At 36.1% G+C, this 26,439-nt stretch overlaps 1 protein-coding gene across 1 annotated transcript in view; it reads left to right on the plus strand.

Annotated features, from left to right (window-relative positions):
• The window catches only part of OCA2 (OCA2 melanosomal transmembrane protein), a 161,800-nt gene that overhangs the window by 67,089 nt on the left and 68,272 nt on the right, over nucleotides 1-26,439 (plus strand). Inside the window, exons 15-18 of the mRNA XM_077790875.1 lie at nucleotides 569-701; nucleotides 11,664-11,811; nucleotides 13,093-13,150; nucleotides 14,856-14,964. Of these exons, the coding sequence (XP_077647001.1) occupies nucleotides 569-701; nucleotides 11,664-11,811; nucleotides 13,093-13,150; nucleotides 14,856-14,964 (448 nt within the window). The remainder of the gene's footprint in view (nucleotides 1-568; nucleotides 702-11,663; nucleotides 11,812-13,092; nucleotides 13,151-14,855; nucleotides 14,965-26,439) is intronic.

Consider the following 26,439-nt stretch of genomic DNA (forward strand, 5'->3'; position numbering starts at 1 on the left):
AACCAGTAGCCTTTTAATATGTTCTGCTTCACCTTTTTTAAAACCTCTTCATTAAAAGGTTTCATTGTGCAAAATATAAGGAAATGTGTTCATTTATTAACCAGAAAGAAGAATAAATGCAATATTGACATATAATACTTTTATTGTAAGAGAATGGTTCAAATAGAATTATTGTAAGCATTTCTGTTGTCACCTGTTTAAAACAAAATTGGTCATTAAAATTAAATTATTTCTGAGACTTTGAGTGATTTGAAATGAATTTACAGTGATTTATGTGAAAAGTAAAAGTCAATAATTTAGTTTAGGTTTTTTTTACTGTACATTTCAGGAACATTAGGTTTGTTTCAGAATAACTTGTAATGCAATGTTTTAGTTCTTTGAATTAAATTTTAACATGGCTTGTCTCCTTGAAACAGATGAAATACAGCAGATACTGTACTTGGAACTTACTGTATTACTTTATGTTTATTATTGATTGTTAATGTACATAAAGCTCAATGGTTTTCCCTGTAGGTAATATAGAAAAAGAAGTGATTTTTAATTTAGTTTTTTTTTTTTTTATTTTCAGGGATTGGATTTTGCAGCCTTCACAGGGCATATGTTTTTGGGTATCTGCCTTGTTGTTCTGGTATCCTTTCCTTTTCTCAGACTTCTTTATTGGAACAAAAAACTTTACAATAAGGAGCCAAGTGAAATTGTTGGTAAGTGTGAGTGTGAGAAAAAGTTATAATTCTTACACTGAATATGTGCTAAATTAAAACTGAGTGGTGCCTACTACATTGCTGTCTTCAGATGGAAGTGCACCCCTCCTCACAATCTGAACATTCATTTTTCAATTAATAATTCCTATTTTATTTTTAGTTGTGGCATTTTCTGATTTTTAGAAGTGGGTGTTTTTTCTGGTACTAAGACTGAGGTTTTAACATGAATTATTAAATATCTTACAAAATTTTCAGGAATATTTTGCATCATTCGTTATAGCCATAGGCATGAGTATCAGGATGTTCTATGTTGAAACAGATAATATCTACTCAAGGTATTGAGTTCACAGTCAAGATTTAGAAATATCCCAGGTTTTCCTTGCAACAAACATAGTCCACTGATGTATTCCCTTGCTTATGGTTTTCTTCCATCGAATTTTTCAGCAGTCTTTTACAGGTCTGTGGTCAGTGAAAGACATTTCATCAAAGCAGAACTTTTCAAGTCCTCCCTAGCTTGCTTCTGTGGCTCTTCCTACCCTAAATTTCCCTAGTGCATAATTTTTACAATTCAGTAGAACTAAATCTATGTCTTTTTATGTCACTCACTTCAGTAGTCTCTAGAAGTCTTAAAGCTGTTTCAATGTCTGTCGACTGTGTCAGTCCCTCTTTGTCTTCATGCTTTTATGATTTTCAATTCAGTCATTTTGAAGTTTTTATTATTGTTCTAGGGCTTCTCTTTCAGTGCTGAAATTTAATGCTAACCCCCTAAATGTTCACAAGTTCTTTATGAGGTAAGAAATACTTCACTAAGTATAATTTATTAGCAAGCTTTGTACAAAGACAGTCGAGTATAACTGTTTCTTCCCTGGTACTGATGCTTGTTTCACCTTTGGCTGCAGAAGACTTCAGATCCAGGCTTCCACTGACCATGCAACACGTTTTAATGTGCTGTAGGAGGTTTCTGAATCTGTGTGGCATCTGTTTGTCATGGAGAGGACAACTTTTGATACCATTGATATATCTTGGCTTCATTTGTTATCTGTGGAGAAAGATAAGTGCTTTGCAAGACTAATGGAGCTGTCTATGCTAGAACAGATATATTGCAGTCCTTAAAAGTTTACTTTTCTCTTATAAGGAGAGTCCAAAGTGACTAACTGTAGCAGAGGCTTTCATTATAGGTATCTCATTTAGGCAAAGGAGTAGTACCTGTAGTGCCTTGCCATGTTCCAGGGAAAATTTGCTTTAGGATTATGGTTTTATTAAAAGCTATAAGTGACAATTGTCTCCTCAGTAGATTATACCATGTGTCTTGAATCCCATCTGATAGAAATGTGAGAGAATAAATTTCCCTGCCTAGGAAGATCTTCTGAAGACTTTTGGTTTTGGCTTTGATGTCTATTCAGCACAAGGTGCACTCTGCTAGTATTGCTAAAGGCCAAAGTCTTTCCCAGAATTAGGATCAAAAATATTTTTGAAGTATTCTAAATATTATACTGACTAACTATTTTCTAACAGAGAAATTCTGTTCTAGATATTCTACTATCTTCTATATATCTGTCTGGTATGAGGTAGGCATTTTCATTTTAAAACTGATGAGGTTTTTTGCACCCTTAGAGATCTTATCCAGAGAGTAAGAGAAATAAAGAAATTAACTCAGACCCTAAAGTGCTTAGATTCTTTCCCTGTGACCCTACAAAGTATGATTTTTCAAAAAGCCATCAAGAAAATTAATTCTCCCAACTGTAAACAATATTGATCCTAACATAATAACATTATTTTATAATTATATATTTTAGAATATGGAATTGATACTTTTTTCCTTTTGGCAATAAAATTTTAAAGCATAAGTTTTGGATATTTAAGAAATAAAATATGTAAGAAAACTTTTTAAATTATTCTGAATAGCACTGACATACTATTTTTTTCCAGTGAAACAGTGTAGTACTGAAACACTGGCAAGCATTTTTCCTTCAATTAGTTTCTTGGTAATCTTTGTCACTTGCACCTTATTCTGTTCAGATTTAGCTGTCTCCTAATCAGTATACCACGTGTTCTCATAATCAGCTGCTGGTCCTTTGCTGCAAACCTAAGAAGGAGCTGTTTAATTAGTGCAAATGCTGGAAAGCCACTCTTTCCATCTAAAATTTCTGTGAGAGGGACAGAGAAAGAAAGAAACCAATACAGCTCCATTAGGAGATAGCTGTCATGGTTTGGATTTGCAGAATGGCCTCCAAGGTGCTTCTGGGGGTCCTTTCATCTCCGGTTGAAATGGCTTTGTGATAGCTTCAAATGGCTTGTTTGAAGCAGCTGTTCTAATCAACTAAATACCAGTCCTTCCTCACCTTGCCCTCAATTAGCAATTAAACAAGTTATGTGAAATTTAATTGGTATATTATTCTCCTCAGATTTTTTTTATCCCTGTGCACAATGTGCTTTAAGCTTTTTTCTGCTGCTTTAGGATACACAGATTATTAAAATGGATTAGTATGAATTTTAAAAACGGACAATGCTCTTATTATGAAGATACACTTTAATCTTAATTTCAACACTATATGTTAACAATGTTTTTAATCTGTTGGCTTTCAGACTGATTTGCAGCACCTCTGCTGCAGCAAAAATACCTGTTCTTTCCTCAGGAAACATTGTCTACCTGCAGTGGCTTCAAGTGGGGTAGCTAACAAAATAATAAAAAAAAAACCCTCTCATCTATGAGAGAGAAAATCTAATGTTCTTTAAGAATGAAGGGATTTTTGAGGATGTCTTTTAGCTGATAAACCTGCTCCTTGTTCTGTGTGATACAGCAGAAGATGCTAGGGCTAGAAGAGTAAGCTGAGAAGGTTTGAAAATTTGTATTTATCTACACTTTCACAAAAGAATATTTCAGGGAAAAAATATGAGAGTGTAAGAGGAATTAAATTTACTGTTTCAACTGCCAGTATGAAAACCTGAAACCAAAGTTTTTTCTTCCTTTAAGGGTTAATAATACATTATTTAGTTCCTGGGAAGTGTAACAATACATTACTATGTCTCAGCTGTCAAGCTGTGGAGATGTGGACTCAGTGTTTGGCAAGGTTGCTATTCCCAGGAGAGTGGGTGGCACATGCTCTGGTGACAAATATTATTATACTGGCTATTTTTTGCCAGAGAGGAAGAGCTTTCTCCTAGCACAACTTTGGCACCAGCTCCCCATCTCTACTTTGTTGCTTGCTCTTTTTTCCAACTTTTTGACTGGCTAAATGAGATCCACCCTTTAAGCAGGAGTGATAATAGCAGGAGCATTGTTATTCCCTCTGGTGTAACTCACTGTCTGCAGCAGCTGGGAAAATACTGATGGTAGTATGAGAGTCAGCATGTAAAGCTGACAACAGAAGGAATTAATTAATCATAGTCATATGTAAAGTGCTTAATGTGTGAAAAACACAGTGCTGTTTCCCAGAACAGGAAATGTGATAACCAGATGAGTGAGCAAATCTGTTTCTTTCTTTCACATGAAGATCTACAGATGTTCTCAAGGAGAATAAAAGGAAGAAGAGGAGGAGGAGAAAGAACCACTGCGATGACTTGCAAGAAAACTACAATACATAGTGCCAGGGCATTTTGAAATGCAAAAAGCCAACATAAAGTAATAGTTATGTCAAGGGCCACAAGGACACTGCAGGGACACAGATGGCACCTATGATAAGGTGTAGTGTAACATCAGTGTGTGTGCTGCTCAGGGTCAAAGAACAGTCTTTAGTCCTATTTTTGCTAGTAACATATTTGTAATTTCAGGAACCATTTCTTGCTAGAATCAGTGAAAGGTACATCAATGATGTAGCTGAATTAAGTAAATTGATGAATCTCTGTCCTGAGGTGTATCTGTTCCTATGTAGGTATTTTACTAACTGCCAGTAAAGCATAGTTGGTATTTAATGTGATGTTGGAAGTAGTGTCCTGTCCTCACTTGGAAGCTGGTTCAAGTGAGGAAAGTAGCAAGCAGTCTATGAAGACAGTAATGTCCAAGGAAAGGAATATTTCAATATGTTTTTGAGAATTCAACTTTAAGCTCAGTCTGAATGGAAGTTTTGCAAATATGCATTGCACTCTACCATTCTCACCTAAGATGCTAATTTAATTGGATTTTATGGGGAATATTTTTAAATCTCGAGGACCAATGTGGACAGTAAAATGTGTGCTGTTTTTTTGGTGCAATCTATTTTTTTCTCTTCTCCACTATCCAGTTGTAGATATTAACACTGAATCGTGAATAGTTAACATTCTAAGTCTCCTACTGTGAATCTTAGCATGCTGAACTAAAAGGTGCAGCTTTCTTATGAATGCCCTTGGTATCTAAGATAATGTCTTTCTGGCACTGCTCTTTATTTAAAAGAACAGTAAGACTTTCAGTCTCAAACAAACTGGGTAGTCCTAATCTCCCTTCAGATACTGTGTTTACTCCGTTTTGGATAATATATCAGGATCTACCAGGGCCATGGCTTTATGTTTGAAAATGCAAATCAAAAGCTGTATTTTATTATTTGCAACTTCAGTAACTCTCCTGATGATCAGAAATTAAAGAAGTACGGTTATTTACTTGCCATAAATTGAAGGTTTTTGTATTTTTAAATATTTTCAATAATTTTATGGCCTTTGAACTACTTTAGAGTTGATAAGGGTATTCCACTTGGAAAAATAAAACATTGATCTGCCTCTTCTTGCCCTCAGATGATAAAAAAATAGTATTCTGACATTGGAAAACAAAGAGAATATATTACCATTTCTTATTATTTGCTTAGTGCATCGATAATGTAGCCATCACAAGAAGGCAACTGTAATATTACTTTACCTGTCTTATGCAGAAAGAAGGTATAATATAGTGTCATTCTGAATCAACAGAGCAGCATCTGGCAATTTATTATACACATTTTTCATGGAAGGAATGAGTACTGCAAAATCACCGATGGGAGGGAAAAACTTAGCCCTAGCTCCTGTTTCTTTTACAGCATTTGTGCCTGTCTGTTTTTGTATCCAGACCTCAGTTGTGAAGGATTGCATGAGTATACAGTTGTTGGCAAGGCACAACTTCTCCATTAAGAGTGTTTGGGTGAAGCTATGACAAAGTTTTTCACTTTCATGGCTCTGAAGTTCATTATGTCTTCCTAATAAACAGAGCTTAAAAAAACCTGTTTAGTTCTATATAACACATTATCTGTGTTTATTTGCTGCAGAAAGCTTTCATTGTGGTGGTGTTTCAAATACAATTGTAAGCTTGACAGACTTTTTATTGCTCTGCCATTTTCATTTATCAAAGCGTGTTCAATGTATTAGTCTCCATTTTTACTTCTAAATCATTGATAAAAGTTATGGTGAGTCTGAAGTAGGCTGCATTGTTTTGCTCTTCATCTTGTCCTGTTAAAAGCATTAGAAGAGACATTATCTTTTGAAATACTCCAAAAGACTGTTGTCCTCTTGAGGCTTTCTCTTTTTATGTTTTTTTTTTTTTTCCTTATCCTTGGGAATACCATCTCTAGTAGTGACTTATGGCACTTTTTCTTATATTGAAAGGTCATAAGCAGTAGTTAAATTTTGTGCTAAATGTTTTGGGATTGGATGTATCTAGTGGTGTTTGAGCAAAGTACAGTGAATTTAAGAGAGATTGTTTTTTTCTAAGGGACACTTGTAGTTTAATGGAAGACATTGGCAAAATTTGCTTTCATTGGCAAGTCTGGCAGTTTGAATGAAAACTATTTGATAGTAAGATGGAGTTATTTTTTCTAGATTTCACACCTGAGAAAAATTTCCAGAAACAAACTTGAATAGAATTTTAGATAAATGCATGCTCAAAATACTTGACTTTTGATTTCCTTGTTCCATTATCAGTGTAATGGAATGAGGAATTTTGAGCACATTAAGCAAGTACTAATGAGCATGCACAGAATCTAAATACACTCAGACTCCTGCTTTTAAAAGATGGGGATTGCCACAGAGGAAACTGAGGGCAATCCCGCAAGCACTAAAATAAATTTGTGTCTCTATAGTCTGACTTACCCAGAGATGAGAACAGAGCCCATGTTACCTGAGACAGATATCCCACCTGTTGTTCAGGAACAAGCCAACTGAAACTTAATGTATATCTTTGTCAATCATCCTGAAATGTAATCAGAAATCTAGCTCACCTTAATATCAGTGGATTACTCCGAGTCCTATGTGACCGTCATACAAATACCAAATTGACTATTCCCATATGAAATCAGGATTAGGCTTGTAATGTTGTAGATTCTTTTGTGAGCCTGCTGCAACCTGCTTCAGCTTGCTTGGAAGATGACTCCTAGTGAGTAATTTAGGTGTTTGAAATGATGAGCTTTGTGATTTTCTGCCCAGGCTCCAGTTGCTCTATTGCAGGATGAGGATGCCCTGTAATTCCTATGTGATGGATGCAATCCTGTGCTGGGTAGCTGAACTAGCATTAGGTGCCTTTATGACCAAATGGGGCCTCAGGTGTCATGCTGAGTTGAAAAACTTATATAAATTCTTTGTACTGCTTTATGCAGCATTGTGTACATTTCTTGTGCTCCTTTGCATGCATTTAGCAGACTAAGGCAAAATGTGTTTTGATGTAGTTTTGAAGACCCTGCAATATTTATGCCTATGCTTTCCTTTATCCACTATTGACCAGCTGGATTATTCAGAGGAATAAACCCAAGAATATTCCAGGGGTTGGTTTTTTGTTTGTTTGTTTTGTTTTGTTTGTTGGTTTTTCTAGATTTAGATCCTCATGCTTGTGTCCTGTTGGGGTGTGCTGCCTCTAGGAGAGAGGCATAAGTGTTCAAGCTAGAATATCCCTCAAGGTGAATTTTTTCTACTCATTGGTTTCAAATTTTGGATTTAGTTTCTGCACTTACAAAATAGAGATGTCACCATCTAATAATGCTTAGAAGATTGGTTACATAATATGAGGGATTTAAAAATTACTAAAAGTTATAGATATTACTATTACTAGTTAAGCTAGAATTCATGATACTTAATTTGCTTTACAGTTGGCATTTAAACATAAATAGTCTCATTCTGAGAATTTGGCTATGAAAAAATTTGCTTTACTGAACATAGTTAAGCTACAGTAAGATGTGGAGAAAAAAACGAAACAAATATGCAGATGAACATACTTTGAATGCTGTTAGATGCAGCCCAGCAGTGCAAACTTGTGTTGCTTGCAAAAAGATAATTTATGCAGTTAGTGCACGTGCAAGTTGAAAATTGTCATTTAATGATAATTCTTATCATCTCATCAAGGTTGGTCATGCTCTTCTGAGTATTTTCAATTAACAAAGCTAGCCTTTTCAGATTCTGAGACTGGGAATTAATTACACTCAGTTTTTGAGGATGTTTTCTTTGTTATTGGCAGCTGGGTGGGAGGGAATATGTGATTACTCAAGTAAAAATCAATCTGACTATTAATTGTCAGATTACACAAATAATATACAATTTTCAAATGAAGAATATTTAGTAAAATGCAAAATTTTTTTCTCAACTGTCATAGTCTGGATCAGCAGCTGAAATTTTGTTAAACTCAGTGGGTCCAGGATGTATTGTTTTTGGTTTCCAGGGCAAAATATGATCAATAACGAAATCAGAACAGATTAGGAGCATAGGGTTTACATGTTTGAGGAGCCTTTATTTGATGCTATAACTAAGTTAAAATTAATATTTTATTATTAGAAACTGAGTTTTTTCTGTTTTCTTGTTGGAAATAATAATGCTGGGCATATTGCTGTTGTGCCTTTATGAATGTATGGCATTCACGTAGGCTTTAGTATCATAATGAGCTGAATTCTCTGACTGAGCTGAGCTGCAGTCTTCCTATCTTCTTGTGATCCAGATCACTGCATACTAAACAGCTTTGCTCCTATCACTTTGGCTTCTGGTGCTATCTATGGTTGCAGTCAAATGTTAATTTAGCTGCTTTAATGAGAAACTGCTGTGCTACAGACTCACCATGTTAGTTACTGGCAATAGACCTGACAGTGGCAGATTACATTGGATAGAAGGCTGATCCACCATAAAGTTAATCCTGCAAAAACCCAGTGGATTAGGTTGACAAGCGAGTGGAGAGAGCTCACTCTGGTGTAATATAACCATTAGATTTCATCTGAGGGGAGTACAGGAACTCATGGACATGGAGAAACAGAATATGAGACTATCCTGTGATTGTATTCAGTGGCAGCCAAATGCTGCACTTGTGCTGTCTTGGCCATAATTTCAAAGTGATTGATAAGACTCTGTGATTGCATTAAGTCCTTGTCCTTGCATAACACAGTATGTCATAATATATCAGATGTTCCCAGACTCTGGGGGTTGCTGCCTAAATGGTTTTGCAGTTATGAAATTGCAGAAGTATAGCAAGACCTGAAGCACTTTGGCCATGTTAATTGTTGCTGCTGACATCAGGGTTCTGCATTATTTTTCCTTTAATAAAAGCATAACTTCTAATAAGTATGTATCACCTGATGCCACAATGGGCTATTAACAATAAGAGTGTGCATGAAAGAGAAGTAGGAGAAACATTCTTTGGGATGACCTAGAAAACCTCTGCACAAGTCGTTACTGCAACAGGAGTTGCAGGATAAAAGTTCTATCAACAATTCTGATTTTCCAAGTACCGTTTGCTCTGAAGTTAACTCCACAGCAGTTCAGATGTTCACATCCTTTGGATGTTTAGAAAACCAATGACTGGAAAATTAAGCATGCACTTGCTGTAAATAAAAGCACAGTCAAAGCCGTGTGAAGACACGCATATGTTTTTTAAGGTAGATCACAAAGCACCAGTCCAACTTTGCTCAACCTGGAGATTAGCCCCAGGGCATTTCAGATGTGGAACAGAAATCTGCAACACAAATCATGCTGCTTTCCACTCTGTGGATTTGTTTGTGGCACAGATACAGGGATGATAGCTGCCTCTTTCTGAAGGAGAGAAGATAGAGATTCTCTGTATAAAAATAACTGTGGAGTACTTGCATGTCATTTAGGTGGTGAATGATTCAACTTCCCTCTATCAGCTAAACCCTTGGTGAAATTTCACTTGGAAAGGATGGGGAGAAATGCTATGGCAGGATGAACAGATGTCCTCAGAAAAGTTGTTGCAGAAAAGACAAACTGTAGGGAAGTAGAACAGCAAACTGGTTGCTCATGCTTCATGAGCCTTTGCCAGAGAGAAAGACAAAACACACTCTTTCCCTTGGACTGATGACAATTTCAAAACTGCAGTCATATTCACTCAAAAATCACATAAGAATGAGGTACAGAAAGGCCTTTTTTTTCTTTCTGTGAGTGGAAAATTACTGCTGTTATACCTGTGTATCTCACAAATGTTGATGCAAAAATAAATGATGGCCAGAAATCATGTGGATCCTTTGATAAACAAGACCTATCCATATTGTAATATAATCTTGTTCCAGGTTATGCTTCTGGCAAGAACCACCAAATATATTACAAAGGAAAGTGGTTGATTTGGCATATTTTTGGAATCTGTGTCTCAGGTATAAACTGGCTTTTAGGTAAAAACTGGCTATTCAACAGTATGAATTTGTATTTCTGGTCTTACACTGTAAAATTTAGGCAAGCATTACCACTTTGACAGATGTGTGCAGATCTTAAGCCACAAACCATACAAAATCCCTTTCTTCTGTGTCAACCATGAAGACTCTGGACAACTTTTGTTATTAAATGTTTGAGTTTTGTTGAGTCTAATTCCTTCTCATGGTCAATCTTTATAAGATTCACTCTGCATTATCATTATGAATACTTACTTGTAAAGGAAACTGGGGGATTGAACATGTTTGATAGCAGATATCATCACTGTCTAGAGGGTTGCAACATAAAATGATACCATCACTGCCTACATCAAAATGTGCTTAAATTTTCCTTATGTATTTTGCTATAAATCATTCTTATAGCTTGTTTACATGATGTAAAGAGTTACACATCCATTTTCAGAACAAGAGCAACTTGCTGATTGAACAGGAATCTTAAAACATAAAACCTTGGATTCTTGACATATTGTCTTCAATGACATGAAATTTGAGTGGAACAGAAAAGAAGGGTGAGGAAACATCCCATTGCTTCAACAAGAAACATTTGCACAGACAGTTTCTGAATGAATATTCTGATTTTATTTCTTTAGTGATTTCCGGTAAAATTCAAAGGGTTTTTTGGCATGGCCAATTTAACATCCTCCTTGAACAGGAACACATGTTTTTTGGTCATTCTCCAAGGCCTGAATGGTACAGGGAAAATAAAATAAAAAAAGGATTGAAATTTCTGACAATCTGAATTCAAAGTGTTAATCAGTCTGTCTGAACTTACACAGGATCAGATATCATCCAGGTCAGCATGAAAGTGATGGTTGCTGTGTTTACACATATTTTCAGTGCCTAACAATTAAATCCTCTTAGGAAACCTTTAAAATACTATTAAATGTTATTCCATATAACAGTGCCAAATTTCACTTTTGCCTTACATAGACAAAATTGTTTGTATGAACACAGAGTGAATGGAAACATGCTGTCTATTTTCAATACTGTGATGGAGCATTTGCTGTAATTCCTGACTACACAGGGAACTAGTATCTCTTAGCAGTATAATAATGTATACTGACAGTTTGTTTTCTCTTGAAAATTGAATGGGCCACAATTTTAGCCCTTAAGCTTGTTGAAGATATTTGCAAGCATTTGAAGGCAGTACTACTTTTTTCTTTGCAAAAAGACTTTGTGATTAATTTATTAAATTTTTTTTAAGTTTCTAATTATTTTTCATTCACTTAATCTCTGAAAAATGAATGACAAAAGCCGCTTCCTGTGTGGAAATGTGTTGGGAAACCATCCCAATAACTTTAACAGCTTTGAGTCTGGAGCACATTGCACATATTTCACCCATCTCTGGTTTCATATGTGTTGGACTTCACCTTGATGCAATTTTGCTTCTTTTCAGAGCTGAAACATGAAATCTATGTTTGGAGGCTGACAGCTCAGCGCATCAACCCAGCCAGCAGAGAGGAGACTGCTGTGAAGTGCCTCTTGATGCAGAAGGTGCTGACTCTGGAGATGCTCCTGAGGAAGAAGCTGATGACATTTCACAGGTAAGCAAGGACCAGCATGGCTAACCTCCCCTTTCAGGGATCTTCACCTCACAAGAATGGCATTCCTATCTCTGTCCTGATGAGATGGATGCCTGGGCAGATAGGAAAAGACACTCTCAGCCTCAGTAAAACACAAAGTATTTTAGGACAAAACTGATGTGTAAGACCTGGAAAATGTATTTGTCAATATGACCCAAAATTAAAGGCCTAGAAATTTCAGGCAGCTTTTGGTTTAAAAAGGTTACAAATATATCATTACACTTTTCTTTACAGTTGTGGATTTAGCACAGTAAGATGCTGGAGTTTCTTTTTTTTTGTACTGAAAATATCAAATTCTCTTCAGTGAATGGGAGAGTTAGAAAATGATTTCACCAGTGAATTGCTGTGTTTTACGATTATTTCATAATCCAAATTTCAATGTAGACCTGAGTGCAGACATATTTTTATGTACAGAAAAGAAGTTTACATAAACTATGACTAAAAGAAAATGTCAATATGATTTCTTGAACTATTCCAATAATAAGATTGTTCACATAATTTTTGCTGATATTGTGTATTTTGAATTGAGTGACAGTATCAACACTTCAAGACAAATAAGGCTGTTAAAATTGCCTCCTTTTGAAAATATTTTAAATTTCTCAGAGTTTACGATATTCTAAAGAGGACCCTTCTGACTTACCAATAAAAAATGAGTATTTAATCTTGAAAATCAGGGTTCCTCCAGCACAGCACATTTACAGCAACGTAAAAATTCATTAGCATTAACAACAGAGCTCCTGAACTGCAAAGCCCAAGGCTTTTTGCTGGAGGCCTGACTGCACTGATAACACGGTAAAGTTGTTTGGATCTTACAAACTTCATTATAAAATGCAAATGTGAAACATATGTGTTCTGACTTGCTGATGTTAGTACATGACCCTTTTTTTATCACAGTGGGACACACACCTCAGCTCCTGAAACTCTTAGGGACACTACACATTGCAGATAGCAGGATCCTATACTGAGGTCTATACCCTGGAGTCCAGCTCCTTCCCAGCACGTGGCTTTCTTCATGAACAGAAGGGTTTGGGTATAAGTGGAGCTTGTTACAAAAGTGATGCCTTAAGTGAATGCCCATGGGAATTTTGCTGCTGGGTGTAAGAAGGCCATAACTCCTTTTTGGTATGACTTGCTCCACGCAGGGAAAGAGATGATCTATATGTGATGGGAGGGATTTTTTCCAACACTCTTGCCAGAGCTCTGATTTCACTCTGGAAAAAAGTAGGTGTCATTTTATTTCAGACAAATTTCACAAGAAGATAAAAACTGGGAAACAAATATCCAGGAACTTCAGAAAAAAGTAAGTAGATTGCAATTTTTCTCTGTATTCATGTAAATATATATATTTTTAGATAGTGCCTTAAATCTAATGAAAATTAGATTTTCATTAGAAGCTTGCTCCACAGCTTTCTCCTTTGAACCAAACTTACCCAAGACTGTTGTTACTGCTCTACCTAGGGTTCTGGTTGTGAAAATCAGAAAGCCCACAGCTCCAGGCACACTGCAGCTGCAAAAGGCATGCCAAGGGGAACACAGAACAGCCGAAATATGGCTTCTTCCACAGCTTTCTCCTTTGAACCAGCCTTAGCCCAAGGCTGCTTTTACTGCTCTGCTTAGGGTTAGTGTTATGCCTAGCGTTAGGGTTTTGAAAACAAAGCCCAGATCTCCAGGCACAACTCTCCTGATAGTCAAAAAGTTAGCAGCCAGGGTGGTTGTCTTCTTGGTCAGACAATGTTATTGAACCACATGGTGAGGTTTTTTTAGGTTTTGTACTTTTGTTCCTTAGAAAACTATAACATAAAGAATGAAGTAATGATTCAGCAGTGTTTTCTTGAATTTTAATCCATAGCCAAGAAGGCTCAGGAGATGTCAGTAAATTGTTTTTTGCCATGATGAATGATTATATAGTGCACTCCTCCTAATGTACCCCATGCTGACTCTAATGCATTTTGGTGACAGTACTGCTTTTATTGTTCAAGTAGGGATAAACCACTTGTTAAATCCCGTTCTTTTAGCTGTGCAGACACTAGCACTGCTTAAGTCTTTATGCTGAAACTGAGAAGATGAAAACTCTGTAGTGGGGTTAATGTCTCCTAAATTTTATTATCTAAGTGTCACAATCTCTCTACCTCAGTGGCATCACTAATGGATCAGGCCTGTGTCTGAGAGCTCAAGTCCTTGATTGGACTCCTTGGGGTGCAAGTCTTTGTCTGGGAGAACACTGTCCCAGGTGTCACACCAAACCAGAGCAAACCCAGCAGATTTTCTTTACACCTGCTTCAAGGTGTTGCATAAGAGACAAACTTTTTAAAGAAAAGAGACTTGTATTTTAGTAGAGCTTTAAACTATGTGAAACAAGAGACGAACTCGGCAAACTCAGTCTGGGAGATGACTCTCTGGAATGGTAGTGAAAGCAGAGACATGATGGAAATCACTGGGTGTGCGGGCTGAGGGCACATGGAGACAGGCACAGTGAAGCAGGAGCTGGGCATGGAGGTGTACAAACTCTGTAGAGATGAAGGGCTTGGCAATTTCATGAGAGTTGTAGAGGAGGTGTGAAAGCTTTGACCTCTGGATTGGTTTATAGGTTTTCAGAGCACACCTGAAAAAAGAAGGGTAATTTTGTCCCAGTTTTGTCCCAAAACCAAAGAGTTCTCAGAATTCCCACTTTGGTAGGAGTTTCGTTTCAACCCTACTTTACCCTCTGGACTGAAGTTGTGGAGGAGGTGCCTGAATACTGAATGTATGCAGCAGGTACTAGATACTTACTAGATACTTGTATCTCTTAAAGCCTGTTGGACCACATAATCATGTTTTTTTAATAGGTATGCTTAAGATGCACACCTATAAAAAATATTGAGGTAGTTCTGTCTTTTATGCTGAAAAGGAATATACAATACTGGAACAGCAGTTTGCACTTTACAAATGCTTTTCTGAACTCTATGCATAATACATTGCTTGTTCTTTAATACAATTATTAATTTTATTTTCCCATCTGTCTCCAGCACAGAATAACAGACAAAATTCTTCTCATCAAATGTCTGACAGTGCTGGGATGTGTTATTCTTATGTTTTTTCTCAACTCATTTGTTCCAGGCATCTACCTGGATCTTGGTAAGTTTCCTGGTTTTGTTCTAAGGAAAATAAGCAGCCTCCCTGAAAAAAAGCCAGCCATATCTTTCTGAGTCTTGATCTTTTCAGAAAGCTATTTTTTGCATGTTCCTGTCCTCACAGTTCTACCAGGTTAAGCAGCGATTTCTCTGGGAAGAGAAGAGCAAGTTTTAAAAATTCAGTCATGTCCCAGTTACCCCAGAAGGAGGAACAGAGAGTGCTCATGGTTGGATTTCCAATACTAATGAGCTGGCTAAACATTACAGAATGAGTAAATTTGACCTTGGCATCATTTGCACAGTTTGAGTGAATGACTAAGATGCATCAGGGAGATCAGAAAATAATCACTCCATGGGAGAACAAAGAAGCAGTTTGGCATCATTTCTTAAGTATAGAAAGCTCTTTGTATAATTTACATGTCTCCATTACTTCATCACCATAAGAATTAATTTCCAAAAAAAAACCACTGGAGGACACTGTATATGGGTGAAATGAAAGCAGCTCTGTGCATACTTTCTATATATAGATCTATATGTGGAGGTTTTTATACAGGTGGTTGTATATCTCTGTGAGAAAAAGCTCCACATATCCTGAAAACAGAACTAAATCAAATCTTACATTTAACTTAAAGACAGTCATAAAATCTACCTATGCATTGATCAGTAAAAAATTACTTTTTTTTGGCTGCTGAGCTGTTCAAGATTATAGAATTTCAGATACATTTTTTTCATGCAATCTGAATTCACACACTATGTACTTCTATCTCAGTGGCTGAAAGATGGAGCAGTCTTGAAGAGGAATAGCTCATAATGAATAACTCAATAATCATATACACAGACGTTACACTGACATTTATTTTTACTGTGCAAAATATAGAGCCAGTTATAGCTCTACAGTGGTGATCAGGTTGTAAGTAAGACCTTCCATATCTGCTGCTGACAGAGTATTTGCCATGCAAATGGGCAATTTCAGCCCATGAAGATTACTGTCAAGAAGTTAAAAGGTAAACTGCTGTATTATAACAGAAAAATGTGCTATGTTAATAAGGTCTTGGAAAATGCAGAAGCTGAAAATATTTGAATGCATTTGAAGTTATGGTGGCTGAAAATATAAGAAAGGCCTTCATATTGACAATTTAAGAAATCAATTTACACTCCTACTTTAGTGTCTCAAATAAGTGGCACTTAGCCATGTAGAACTTCTTGAATTAAGCCAAACATCTCTAAATGGTTTTGAAAAGCTAGACAGTCATGAAAGACTAAACAGCACTAGCTGTGTATGCTCCTGGTAAGAAATTTTTTTCAAAACTGCAAAGGAGTTGGAGTCAATGCTAGAGGTAATATAGTAACTATTGATCTTTTTTGTTTGTCCTGCCTTATGCCAGTAAAATAAATGAAAACAAATGGAATGTTTGGCATTGTAGGTTTCTGTTATTCAGTAGCCAAATAACGTATTTGAAAGTAAATAAGGGCTGTATGTGTTCTGTATAATTTCTCCCCATTCTGCATTCATGTCAAACCTGTCAGATTAATGAATAAATGTTACTAAAGCATACACATAATTTCTACTGAAAAGTAATTGAACCTGTAAACTTCTACTGATAAGTTTACAGGTCCCATAATTTACAGGTTCTAATTTTTGTTTCCTGAATTTCACTATCTTGATGATAGCTGTTTAATTTATCATTACTGAAGTAGTGTTCCTGTGAGGCTGTATGGATTTTAATCTTCCAAAGCATGGAAATATATTTCCTAATGTACACTACATCTTATACTCTGTTGGCTTGGGTAAATTTGTTCAATATATTTTTCTCATAAAAATGAAATTAAATTTCAGTTCAGTGTTTAATTTTCTACCAGAATAATGGTTTATACAGAGGTTGAAGTGTTAGAAATCTAATATCTTTAAATTGCAGTTGGTAGGGAGAATTAGAAAGATTTTTAAATTCTGTATCAGTCCCAAGCCTTGATACATTTTTTCATTATGAACATGGAATCATTAATATAATTTGAAGGTACTGACATTTTAATTTAAATAATAAAATTTACATACTTAGCTACCTTTTGAAATACAAAACTCTTTCATATTCAGTTTTCTTGTGCCTGTTCATTAATTTATTTAGTGTAATTCTATGAAATATCTAAGTTAATAAAAGATTAGTACTGAGACTTAAAAAAAAAAAAACAACCCAGATACTAAAAACTATAAGACTCCTACACTACTTTTATTTGGCCACATGAGATTTTGTTTTATTGATAAAGCATTATTAAAACATCTGAGAAAAGATGACAAAGGATGAAATTAAGCCCCTTTGAGAATTGTACCTGGCTACTGTTTTGTTTTTTATCTTTTAGGCAGGCATGTCTAGAACTTCGAACTATATTAAGATGCCTGAAAAAGATTTAGAAAGTAATATAAAGTAAAATTTTGTTGAAATTTTAAGCTATATTTTTTGAAGGGAGCGCTCAAAGTGACTGGGTCAGAAAAAATAGCAAAATCATTTACGGCTTAATTCCTTCTTCTCTTGTGGGGAAGGTGCTTTATCTTTCATTTGGTTATAGCCAGTTCAATGAGTTGCTGAGCTGCTGAACTTTGTACAGTTCCTTCTAGTAATATCTGTGGAGAGGGACCCATTATCTCTGTGGCCCTGCTTTTGCTTGCCTCTCCATGCTTTCTGCATGCAATGCAGGCAGCCTGTTCTTGCAGATTCCCTCACTCTTGCTCCCTTCCATCTCTGGACACCTCTTTGCCAGGGCCAGACTCACTAGTTTCTGAGACATGAGAATATCTTCTTCTGCTTTAAAAGGTTACAACAAACTCTGTTGCTCTCATACTTAAGGAACAAGGTGAAAGCCCAAGAGCAAAGAGATTAGATTGTTCCTGATTCAGAGAGGAAATACTGCCTTAATTTTGGCTACAGGCTGCTGGAAGCTAGGATGGGATACCAGGAGAAATACAATTGTGGTTTTGCCTTATTTGTATATTAATTCCTGCCTTATCACCACCATTTTCCCTGTTAAAGACATGACTTTTGCACAGGTAAACCTATGGTGTTACCATCCTTGGCTTTTCTCATGTTCCTTCGATGAATTATTTAAGCAAGGGGACAGGAAGAGATCTTTTGTATTCACTTCTTCTTCACTGATTCACTACCATTTGCTCACTGGAGGGAGCTGTCTTTAATTTTTTTTCACTTGTACAGAGGAGTCATGTCTTAATGCTAATGCCTGAGCCCATTCTGGTATTTTTGGTGCCATGGGAATCTGTGATCCTTCAGACATCAATATTTAAGCTAATTACCTTCATCTTCCCTCAGAATAATCTTTGGGATTGTCACTAATCAGTGGAGGAGATCAGCAGCTGTGATTCAGCCTGGTTCCATTTTTGGTATGATTAACCAAAGTAGTGTTAGCAAACTCCCCAAATTTAGGAACTTATAACTAACTTTAGGAACATTCAAGTAACTGACAATGATCACTATGACCTTTCTGGGCAGTAGGACAAGGTGTATAGTCAGTATTCTATGTCATTACTGTCAGGCAAACATCCTAGATCTGAATTTCCCTCATCATTCTTGCACTAAAGCTGAAATTCCTCAATATTTACAAGCAAAGGTTATCTTGTTTGATGAGACTTCTTTCTCTTGCAAAACTTTATTCTGTCCTCCTTACTGTGGATTTAATCTGCAGATTCTGCTACAGCTACTTTTGGGGGTCCCAAGATCTCTTTTTGCTCTTTACAGTCACTAGTTGTATCTTGCATCTCTGAAACATTTTAAAACTGTGACTGAAATAGTGGAGAAATAGGAAAATGAACTGTTTTCATTTAATGTAAGCTGGCCTCTATTTTCTTCACTTTATTTTATTGCCAGAGCATTAAAGGAGAAATGTAAGAAAGGAGAAATGTAATCAGTTGGTGTAGATATGGATGACTCTTGTTGTATTGTCACTCTTTTGAATAGCAATTGCCATATTTATTAACTAGTTTTCATAATTTACAGAAAAATTGTTCACATTCACATGAGAAATTAAATGCCTTAATGGGAAAGGGCCTCAGTGGAACAGTCTCCTCCCTCCATTATGTCCGCAGAGACTATTATGCAAATTATAACCAACATTTTGTCTTAACTGGAGAGAGGAGTCACTTCTCAAATTCAGGGAAGTGGATGTGATTTAAAGTTTCTCCTCTTTATGTGCTTTTGATTTATATCCTGCTTTTGATTTTAATATGTTTCTGTGGACATGTTCAATTTTCAGCTTACACTGTAATTTACATAGATGAACCAATAATTATCACAGAGTTAAAACCGAGTGGCACTTATCAGGTAGCTTGCTTAGAGAGGAAAAGAGAGCTGCACAGTCCTAGAGAGCCTCACAAACTTACATTTGTTTTTTCATCACAGAATATGTGAAATTTCATCCCAATATTTCCTTAGAAACAATGATTCCACTTCTCCATTGCTGCAGCCTAATAAGATTTTAACAACTAACCTAAACTATTTTCTGTAACATTTAAATTAGGAGTTCACTGCAGGAATGATTCTTTGCTAATAGCTTTGAGACAGATCTGTAGGGTCAGTATGTGTGTGTGTAAAAGCTTGCATGAGTTGCAATGCTGTAACCAGTGGCAGAAGTCTTTAACTTAGACTTCTTTGACTAAATTAGGTGATCATGTAAGCTAAGTATCTGCAGTATTCCACAAGTGAAATAAATGTAATCTGTGTGGTTTTGTTCCGAAGATGCATGCTAGGAAGCTGCTTCCCCCGCTCCCCACCTCAGCTTTTATGTGGGCCCTAGGACAGGTTATGTATGTGCATTTGAACTTGTGCCAAGAGGCTTCTTTAGAATCGTGAAGGTGCTTTTAAAGTTGAACCTCTCCTTCACAGCCCTGTGAGAAAGATTCTGTCTTCCAGTGGGCAGCAGAATTCTTCAGATCCAAAAGATTTATATATCCTTGTAGAGGAGCACAGGGTTGAGAAGGGTGTGGGCAGGTCCCATTAGCAGGAGAGGAGTGTTAATGTCAAAGGCTCTTAATTCTGTACTTTGAAATTTTATTCTGGAACATTTTCCCCATCTCTTATCAGTGATAAATAGATTGAACTATGTTCTGCCACTATTCTATGTGATGGTGGAATTGTATAAGTATGACATTTGCTTACAAACAGTAAAACAATATTTACACAAACAGAAAAAATGACTTAAAAAATGTGTTTGTCCCCATGGAGAGGAAGAAAAAAGAAAGTGCTTATATTTCCCTTATGTTTGGTTTCAGGTTAATTTGTGCAATAGTTCAAATGAAATGTTTATTATAGAGCTACTCAGTGTTATTGAGGAGTTGTTTTATAAAATATATGACAAAAAAAATCACAGACCAATTTAATAAGCTGATGTATAGTTTTTTAATGCCTAAGAAAACAAAAAATCCTGACAAGACAGCTATTAAGATATAAAAACTGGTGAACAATCTAGATTTAAGAAAGCATTGGCCAGATGCCAAGAATGACATTCAGTTTAGCACATCTTATATTTCACTTCCTATGTCTCTATATCCTCATTGTGAAAAGTGCACATTTGGTCTTTAATTTGTCATGAAAGCTAAAATTTATCTAGAAATTATTTAGGTCTAGGAAATGAATCAGTTTTAGCTGATAAAAGCTTGTAGGTGTTGACTCCTCTAAGTAATGTCTCAAATGATATTGTCAACTGCACTTAAAGCTGTCACAATGACTATTTTCTTTGTCTCTATTCTTCCCCTCCCCCCATTTTAATTTAAATTTTATTTCATAATTTTGGAAAGCTTTCTAACATGACTTGATAAACTAGGCAAACATATGCAAAACTTGGGAAGTAACATTTGTTGACCTTTTCTGTAGAGCTAAAAATACCATCCTGAATAATCTCTAGTTGCCTGGAAACTCCTTCACATATTTCAATAAAGTAAATGGCTTTGGCCTTCAAAACATTTGGATTACCTTCTCTGTACATGGCAGTAGGCTTCTGCTCTCAAAGTCTCCATGGCCTCCTTAAGCTTGTGATATTCTGGACAAAAAGGGGAACATCCCCCCTGTCTGGAGCTGAGAATTTATTGTCAGTCTAATTAAAAGTTGTATCAGTGCAACCAAAGCAAGCAGTTATTATTCATTTTATGATAATATTAACACTTAGAGTCTAAATTAACTAATCAATACAAAGCAAAACTCATTAACATTATCTGGTATACACTGTTGTAAAAAACCAACCAAGTAAGCAAGCAACAAACCAATTTATCCTCCCCCTCCTCCAAACAAACCCATCCCAAACTCCTCCACCCAAAAATCCACTCAAAACGCAAAGGAATAATCCCAGTATCATCTCCCTTTTTTCCCCCTGTTGTTAGGGTCTCCCTTTGATATTCTCCAGGGTGCTAAGCATCAGACATTTAGGCTGGAAGGAGTCACAACACAGTGTTGATAGCTTGAGGTTTTGCTGGGATGAGATGACGTGTAGGGGTGTCTTCCTCTTCTTTGCCAAGATGTAAATAATGTTGGTGTTGATGGTTTCTTAATTCCTGTGCTTGAGTCCACTTGATCCCATTTTTATATATTTTCTGAAGTTTTACACTTTACTTTTTCAAATTTGGTTTTCAGCTTTACATTATACCTGATTATATTATAGAGGTGTGTTGTATGTGTATTATATGTGTTTTTTCTTGTGCTTTTTGTTACCCCTAAAATGGTTTTTTACCATCTCATAGGTTTACTCTATCATCTGTAACTAACCACAGTTGAGTTGCTGAAAAACCTGGATTCTTTTTTATGATCTTATGTATTTCTTTTAGCTGCAGGTACTCATGAACTCTTGTCTGTGGCAATTTATTTCTTCCCTTACCATTTTCCATTAATGCTTTACCTATATGAAACCATAACACTGCTTTCCATGACTAAAGTTGTTTTTTAATTGCTGATCTGACAATGGTCAATTTGTGCAATAGACAAAGCAATGTGTTGTAGTATCTGGTGAGAGCATCCAGTACAATGCAGAAAGACATACTAAGAATAGAGCAAACACTTTAGCTGTCTTCTTTCAAAATCTTCAGGCTTTTCTAGACACTCTTCCAGATCATTGTAGGTATGTTTGCTGCAGCCCTTTTCCCCAGGTGCCATCAGCTACCATCGCCAGTGGAGGTTGATATATTTGTTCTCATTTAGTACTCTTAACCTCCCTGCCTGTGCTTCATCCATTTACTCTGTTATCTCTTGTGACACGTGGTGGTGTTGGTTTAGGTGGTCTAGTACTTTAACATTGAGGACAAGAAGAGCTCTGCATGGGACCTGCCTGCTGGCCTCTGATATGTGGCATAGAGACTTGATTGCACCATGAAAATGCAAACTGTTTCTTAAAAATGAGAATGGGCATAACTATATCTGAGAGACTTCATACATCTTTGATTCATAGTCATGTCAAAAGCATTCCTGGTAGAGTGTACACGAACAGGAGTTAAAACTAAATTTGACAATAATATTTTAATAATGAGAATGTTGGAACAGAACTAAATCAATGCAGTCAGCATTGACTCAGATTCAGAGAGCCTGGTCCAGGTGTTCATTATTCATCCCTGTCAGCAAAATACTTTGCTTGTGAAAGTACAAGTGATCTGCTTCCCATGATCCTTGCAGTCTCAATTTATTTTAGGATAATTTTCAAGAAATTCTGCCTTGAAATTTCACAGTTGTCTTTAAAAATGGGTAATTATGCTTGTACAATACCTTGATGAGAAAAAAACAAGGTTACTGGTTCTGCTAGTGCAGCCTTTGATCTTTATTGCTCACTTCTAGAGAAGTCGACCTTTCCTTTGTCTTGATGTTTGCAGCTCCTCAAATTATTTTTTATTCACTAAAGTCAATAAGGCTATGGCAATAGAGTGTGTTTGTTTGCAGTGACCTTTACTGAGAGTGCTCTGTAATATTTCAGACTTACAGATAGGTGCGATACAGACAGCTATATATCTGCTAGCTCCTCTCAGGAGATGGAGTACCCAGCTGTAGAAATGTCCAAACATCACTTACTTGTCTGTCTACTGCTTGTGTGTAGAAATTGTGTTTGGAGAGTTAATGAAGCTAGGTGTTGACATTACAATACAATGGTGAATATGACTTCAGATTCGAACTTCATACTATTATAACTATTCAACAAAGCCCAGCATATCCTATCCTAAGGCACATGGGATCTGGGATCACAGAGCAGTCAGTTCTTTACCTTTTTTATGCAATGCTTCTGGTTTTTAATGTATAATTGCCTTGTTCAACATAGGATCCTGCTTCTTTTGCCTTGCATGGGATTATAGCTTCCACCTATTTTTTCCATATTTTTATTCCTCTTTTATTTTACCAAGTATCTGGTACAAGTATACTGGTGTGGTGCAAGACTTGGACTGTCACCTTTACTGTTCTCTCCCTCAAGGAGTTGCCTGAAAGTATGGCGCTAAAAATAGTAAAGAATATAAAATTATTTCCATGAAGCTAAGCCTGTGAAAAGAGACTGCTCAAAAGAGCAGCAAGTTGTTTTGTGAAAAGGTAACTTCATATTAAAAAAAATAATATTAAAGATAAAAGAGCATTTACCAGTGGACAGCAAGCACTTCTTAGAAATATTCAGCAAGATTTCAGAATGTATATTTTCAGGGATGCCTGATAAAATAAAACAAAATTTGAATAAACCAAAATACAGAACTTTTTCGTTATACTGATAAAACTTTCTGTGAGTAGAGCAAGCACTGCTGGAGGTATGTCTTTGATTAAACTTTTTCACCGCAATTTTATAGGCTTGTATAAAAGGATGATGAAGCATATACTACATTAAGATTACACCATACTATATGACGGACTGGCATACATTCTCAAGCTACAATGACGAAGAATTTTAAAAAGCACAGAAAACTAAAATCATACTTTGAGAAAAACATATAAAAAAATCAGTGTGTCCCTTTCATTCTTTGCAGATTGGAGTACTATATTTTCATCTGGCAGAAGCTGATCTTGATGCTTTTTAAAAAAAATATTATTTCTCAACCACTATAAATGTGTGATCCTGAATATTGTGATGCCTGAGTCATAGTCACTGCTATTAACATCTTCTTTTCACTCTTGTCTTACCCATTACTGCTGACACAAATGGGTTGCTCTCTGCCCTTTAGGTGTTTACCCAAAGGCTTGTCAGGACTCTTAAATCATCTTACCTTTGAGCTAAGTATCCTGGATTCTTCACATTTTTCCTCAAAATCTTCAGGCTGTTGATTGTGCTTCCTTCTCTGCCTCAGATTTCCTAATGAGTATGCATCTTACAGTATATATTCTGAGGGTTTGCTAGGGATGAGGAGAGCAGAGGTTGCTTCCCAGAATTTGCTATTTATAACCCCGGTTCTGTATTTCAGTGGGCCATGAGATTTAGTTGTGATACACTGTATTTCTCAAGTGTTTTCTGGAAGACTATTTGACATCCAGTTGCTTCCCATCCTGGATTTTTACAGTTTTATCTCTTCCTACCTAAATGTATTATCTTGATCTGTCTTGAGTCACCTGCTGATTTGCCCAGGCCATCAGTAGGATCATGCGGTGTTATCCTGACTTTGGCTTTTAGTTCAAATATCTCAAGTGCCATTTCACTTTCAGAAAAGTGGAATTTTCTCAGTCTTCATAAATGCATTACTCCAAATTCTGTGCATATAAAATGAACATACAGCATACACATTTTCACTTTGTTCAGAGGAATCTTGTTATGCTTCTATGCTTCTGACCTGCTACTATGAGGTAGTAGGTCAAAATTACTTTTGCTGAAGAATGCAAATTCTTCTTAATGAGCATTTGAAAGGCCTACAAATTACACAGTAATTTTTCTCCTTATTTTTTTCTCTTTCTCCTGCCTACCTTCAAATTCTAGAGTCCTATTTTATTCTATTGGATTGTTTTATATTTTCAAGTTCATCTACTTGATTATTTTAAAATAAGTGTTTTTTTTTTTTTTTTGAGTAGGATTGCAATTGTGTTCCACTCTGCATGAGCTAAATATTATTACAAAGGTGGTTTTCCCTACTGGGTATAAGAAAAGCAAAGCCCTTAACAATTTTCTACTGTACTTTTTTTCTGGTACCAGGCAAAAGACATCTCTTCTTATGAAGAATGCATTATAAATTTGCAAGATGCATTTTATAATAAAATTTCATTTCCTTTTCCCTAAAATAAATAAAAACTGTCACCCTCTTCAACAGGTAGAAATAGAATGTAGATTTGGTTTCTGTCTAAGTTCTCTTTCTGGGACATCAGTTGTTATGAAGCAGCGGCACTAAAAGGCAGTAAAGGAAGTGGTCTGTCGAAGAGTAAATGGGCTTTGTTTTTACTAGAGTAATGAGAAGTTATTTTTAAAAATTATTTCTATTTCTCTTCTTCATTGCTCTGTTTTGTGGTCTAGGAAGCTAGAAAAAAAAAAAAAAATGAACAGAGAAGCCAGTCTTTAATGTGTCCTTTAATATGTTTAAAAATACTTCATAGGGAATAAAAGATTCCAAGAAAGTCTCTCCTGTCCTGTCCTCTCCCCTCCTGTCCTCTCCTCCCCTCACCTCTCCCCAGACTGAAATCAGCTCTGTGCAGCCACAACTGGCAGCTGATGTGTTTGCACTTTCCTCTGGAGAGCTGCACTGCTGAAGCACAGCGGGGTGACACCTCCCTTGCCTGTCTGTATTCTCAGGGAACAATATTGTAAGGCTGGGCACTGTTCGCTCATGCAAAGCTGCATGCTTGAAGCTAATGTGTGCTGATAACACTCATGGTGATAGAAAATGCCTGGCTCCATCCCCCTCTTCTGCAATTCTGTATCACTTCATTAACTTTAGTGATTAATTGTTTTCTCCATATAGCATGTTCTAGTTGATTCATTATTATTGGAGACAGAAGGGTTGGAATAATACCAAGATATTTTCACAGATTGTCCAATAAGTAATGAGAAATTCTTTAATTTTTCACTTTGTTTTAATTACATTCAAAATGTATGTGAGAAAATGTTATGTTGTCACATAGGTTTTTTATAAAACAGTAGTTAAAATTCTGCTACTTCAAATCAGCACATAGCTACGGTCCCTTGCAGTATTCTAATAGGAATTGCCATCATCTTTATTTATTTAACGTGGAGTTGGCCCACTGTTTTTAACAGAATTCAGAAAACAGCCAAGACAACAGAAGAAAATTAGGCAGTACATTTCCATAAACCTTTCTTTTATGTTCAGACTAAATAAATTTAATTTTCATTAAGAGATTTGCTTTGTTTTATAATACAACAAATCAACTTTGCTATTGAAAAGTTGTGGTAGATAGAACTGACAGTTCTCTTTCCTCTGCTGCTGTGGGAATTCTGTGAGTTATAAGACAAATGAACTAGGAGGATCAAGCAGCTCTAGAAAAAAATTTTAACTGTGCGTGTGAAACTGAGCCTTGCGCAGACAGGAGATTCA

This window comes from Lonchura striata, chromosome 2 (genome assembly GCF_046129695.1).
Source record: "Lonchura striata isolate bLonStr1 chromosome 2, bLonStr1.mat, whole genome shotgun sequence".
In the NCBI taxonomy this organism is placed as follows: domain Eukaryota; kingdom Metazoa; phylum Chordata; class Aves; order Passeriformes; family Estrildidae; genus Lonchura; species Lonchura striata.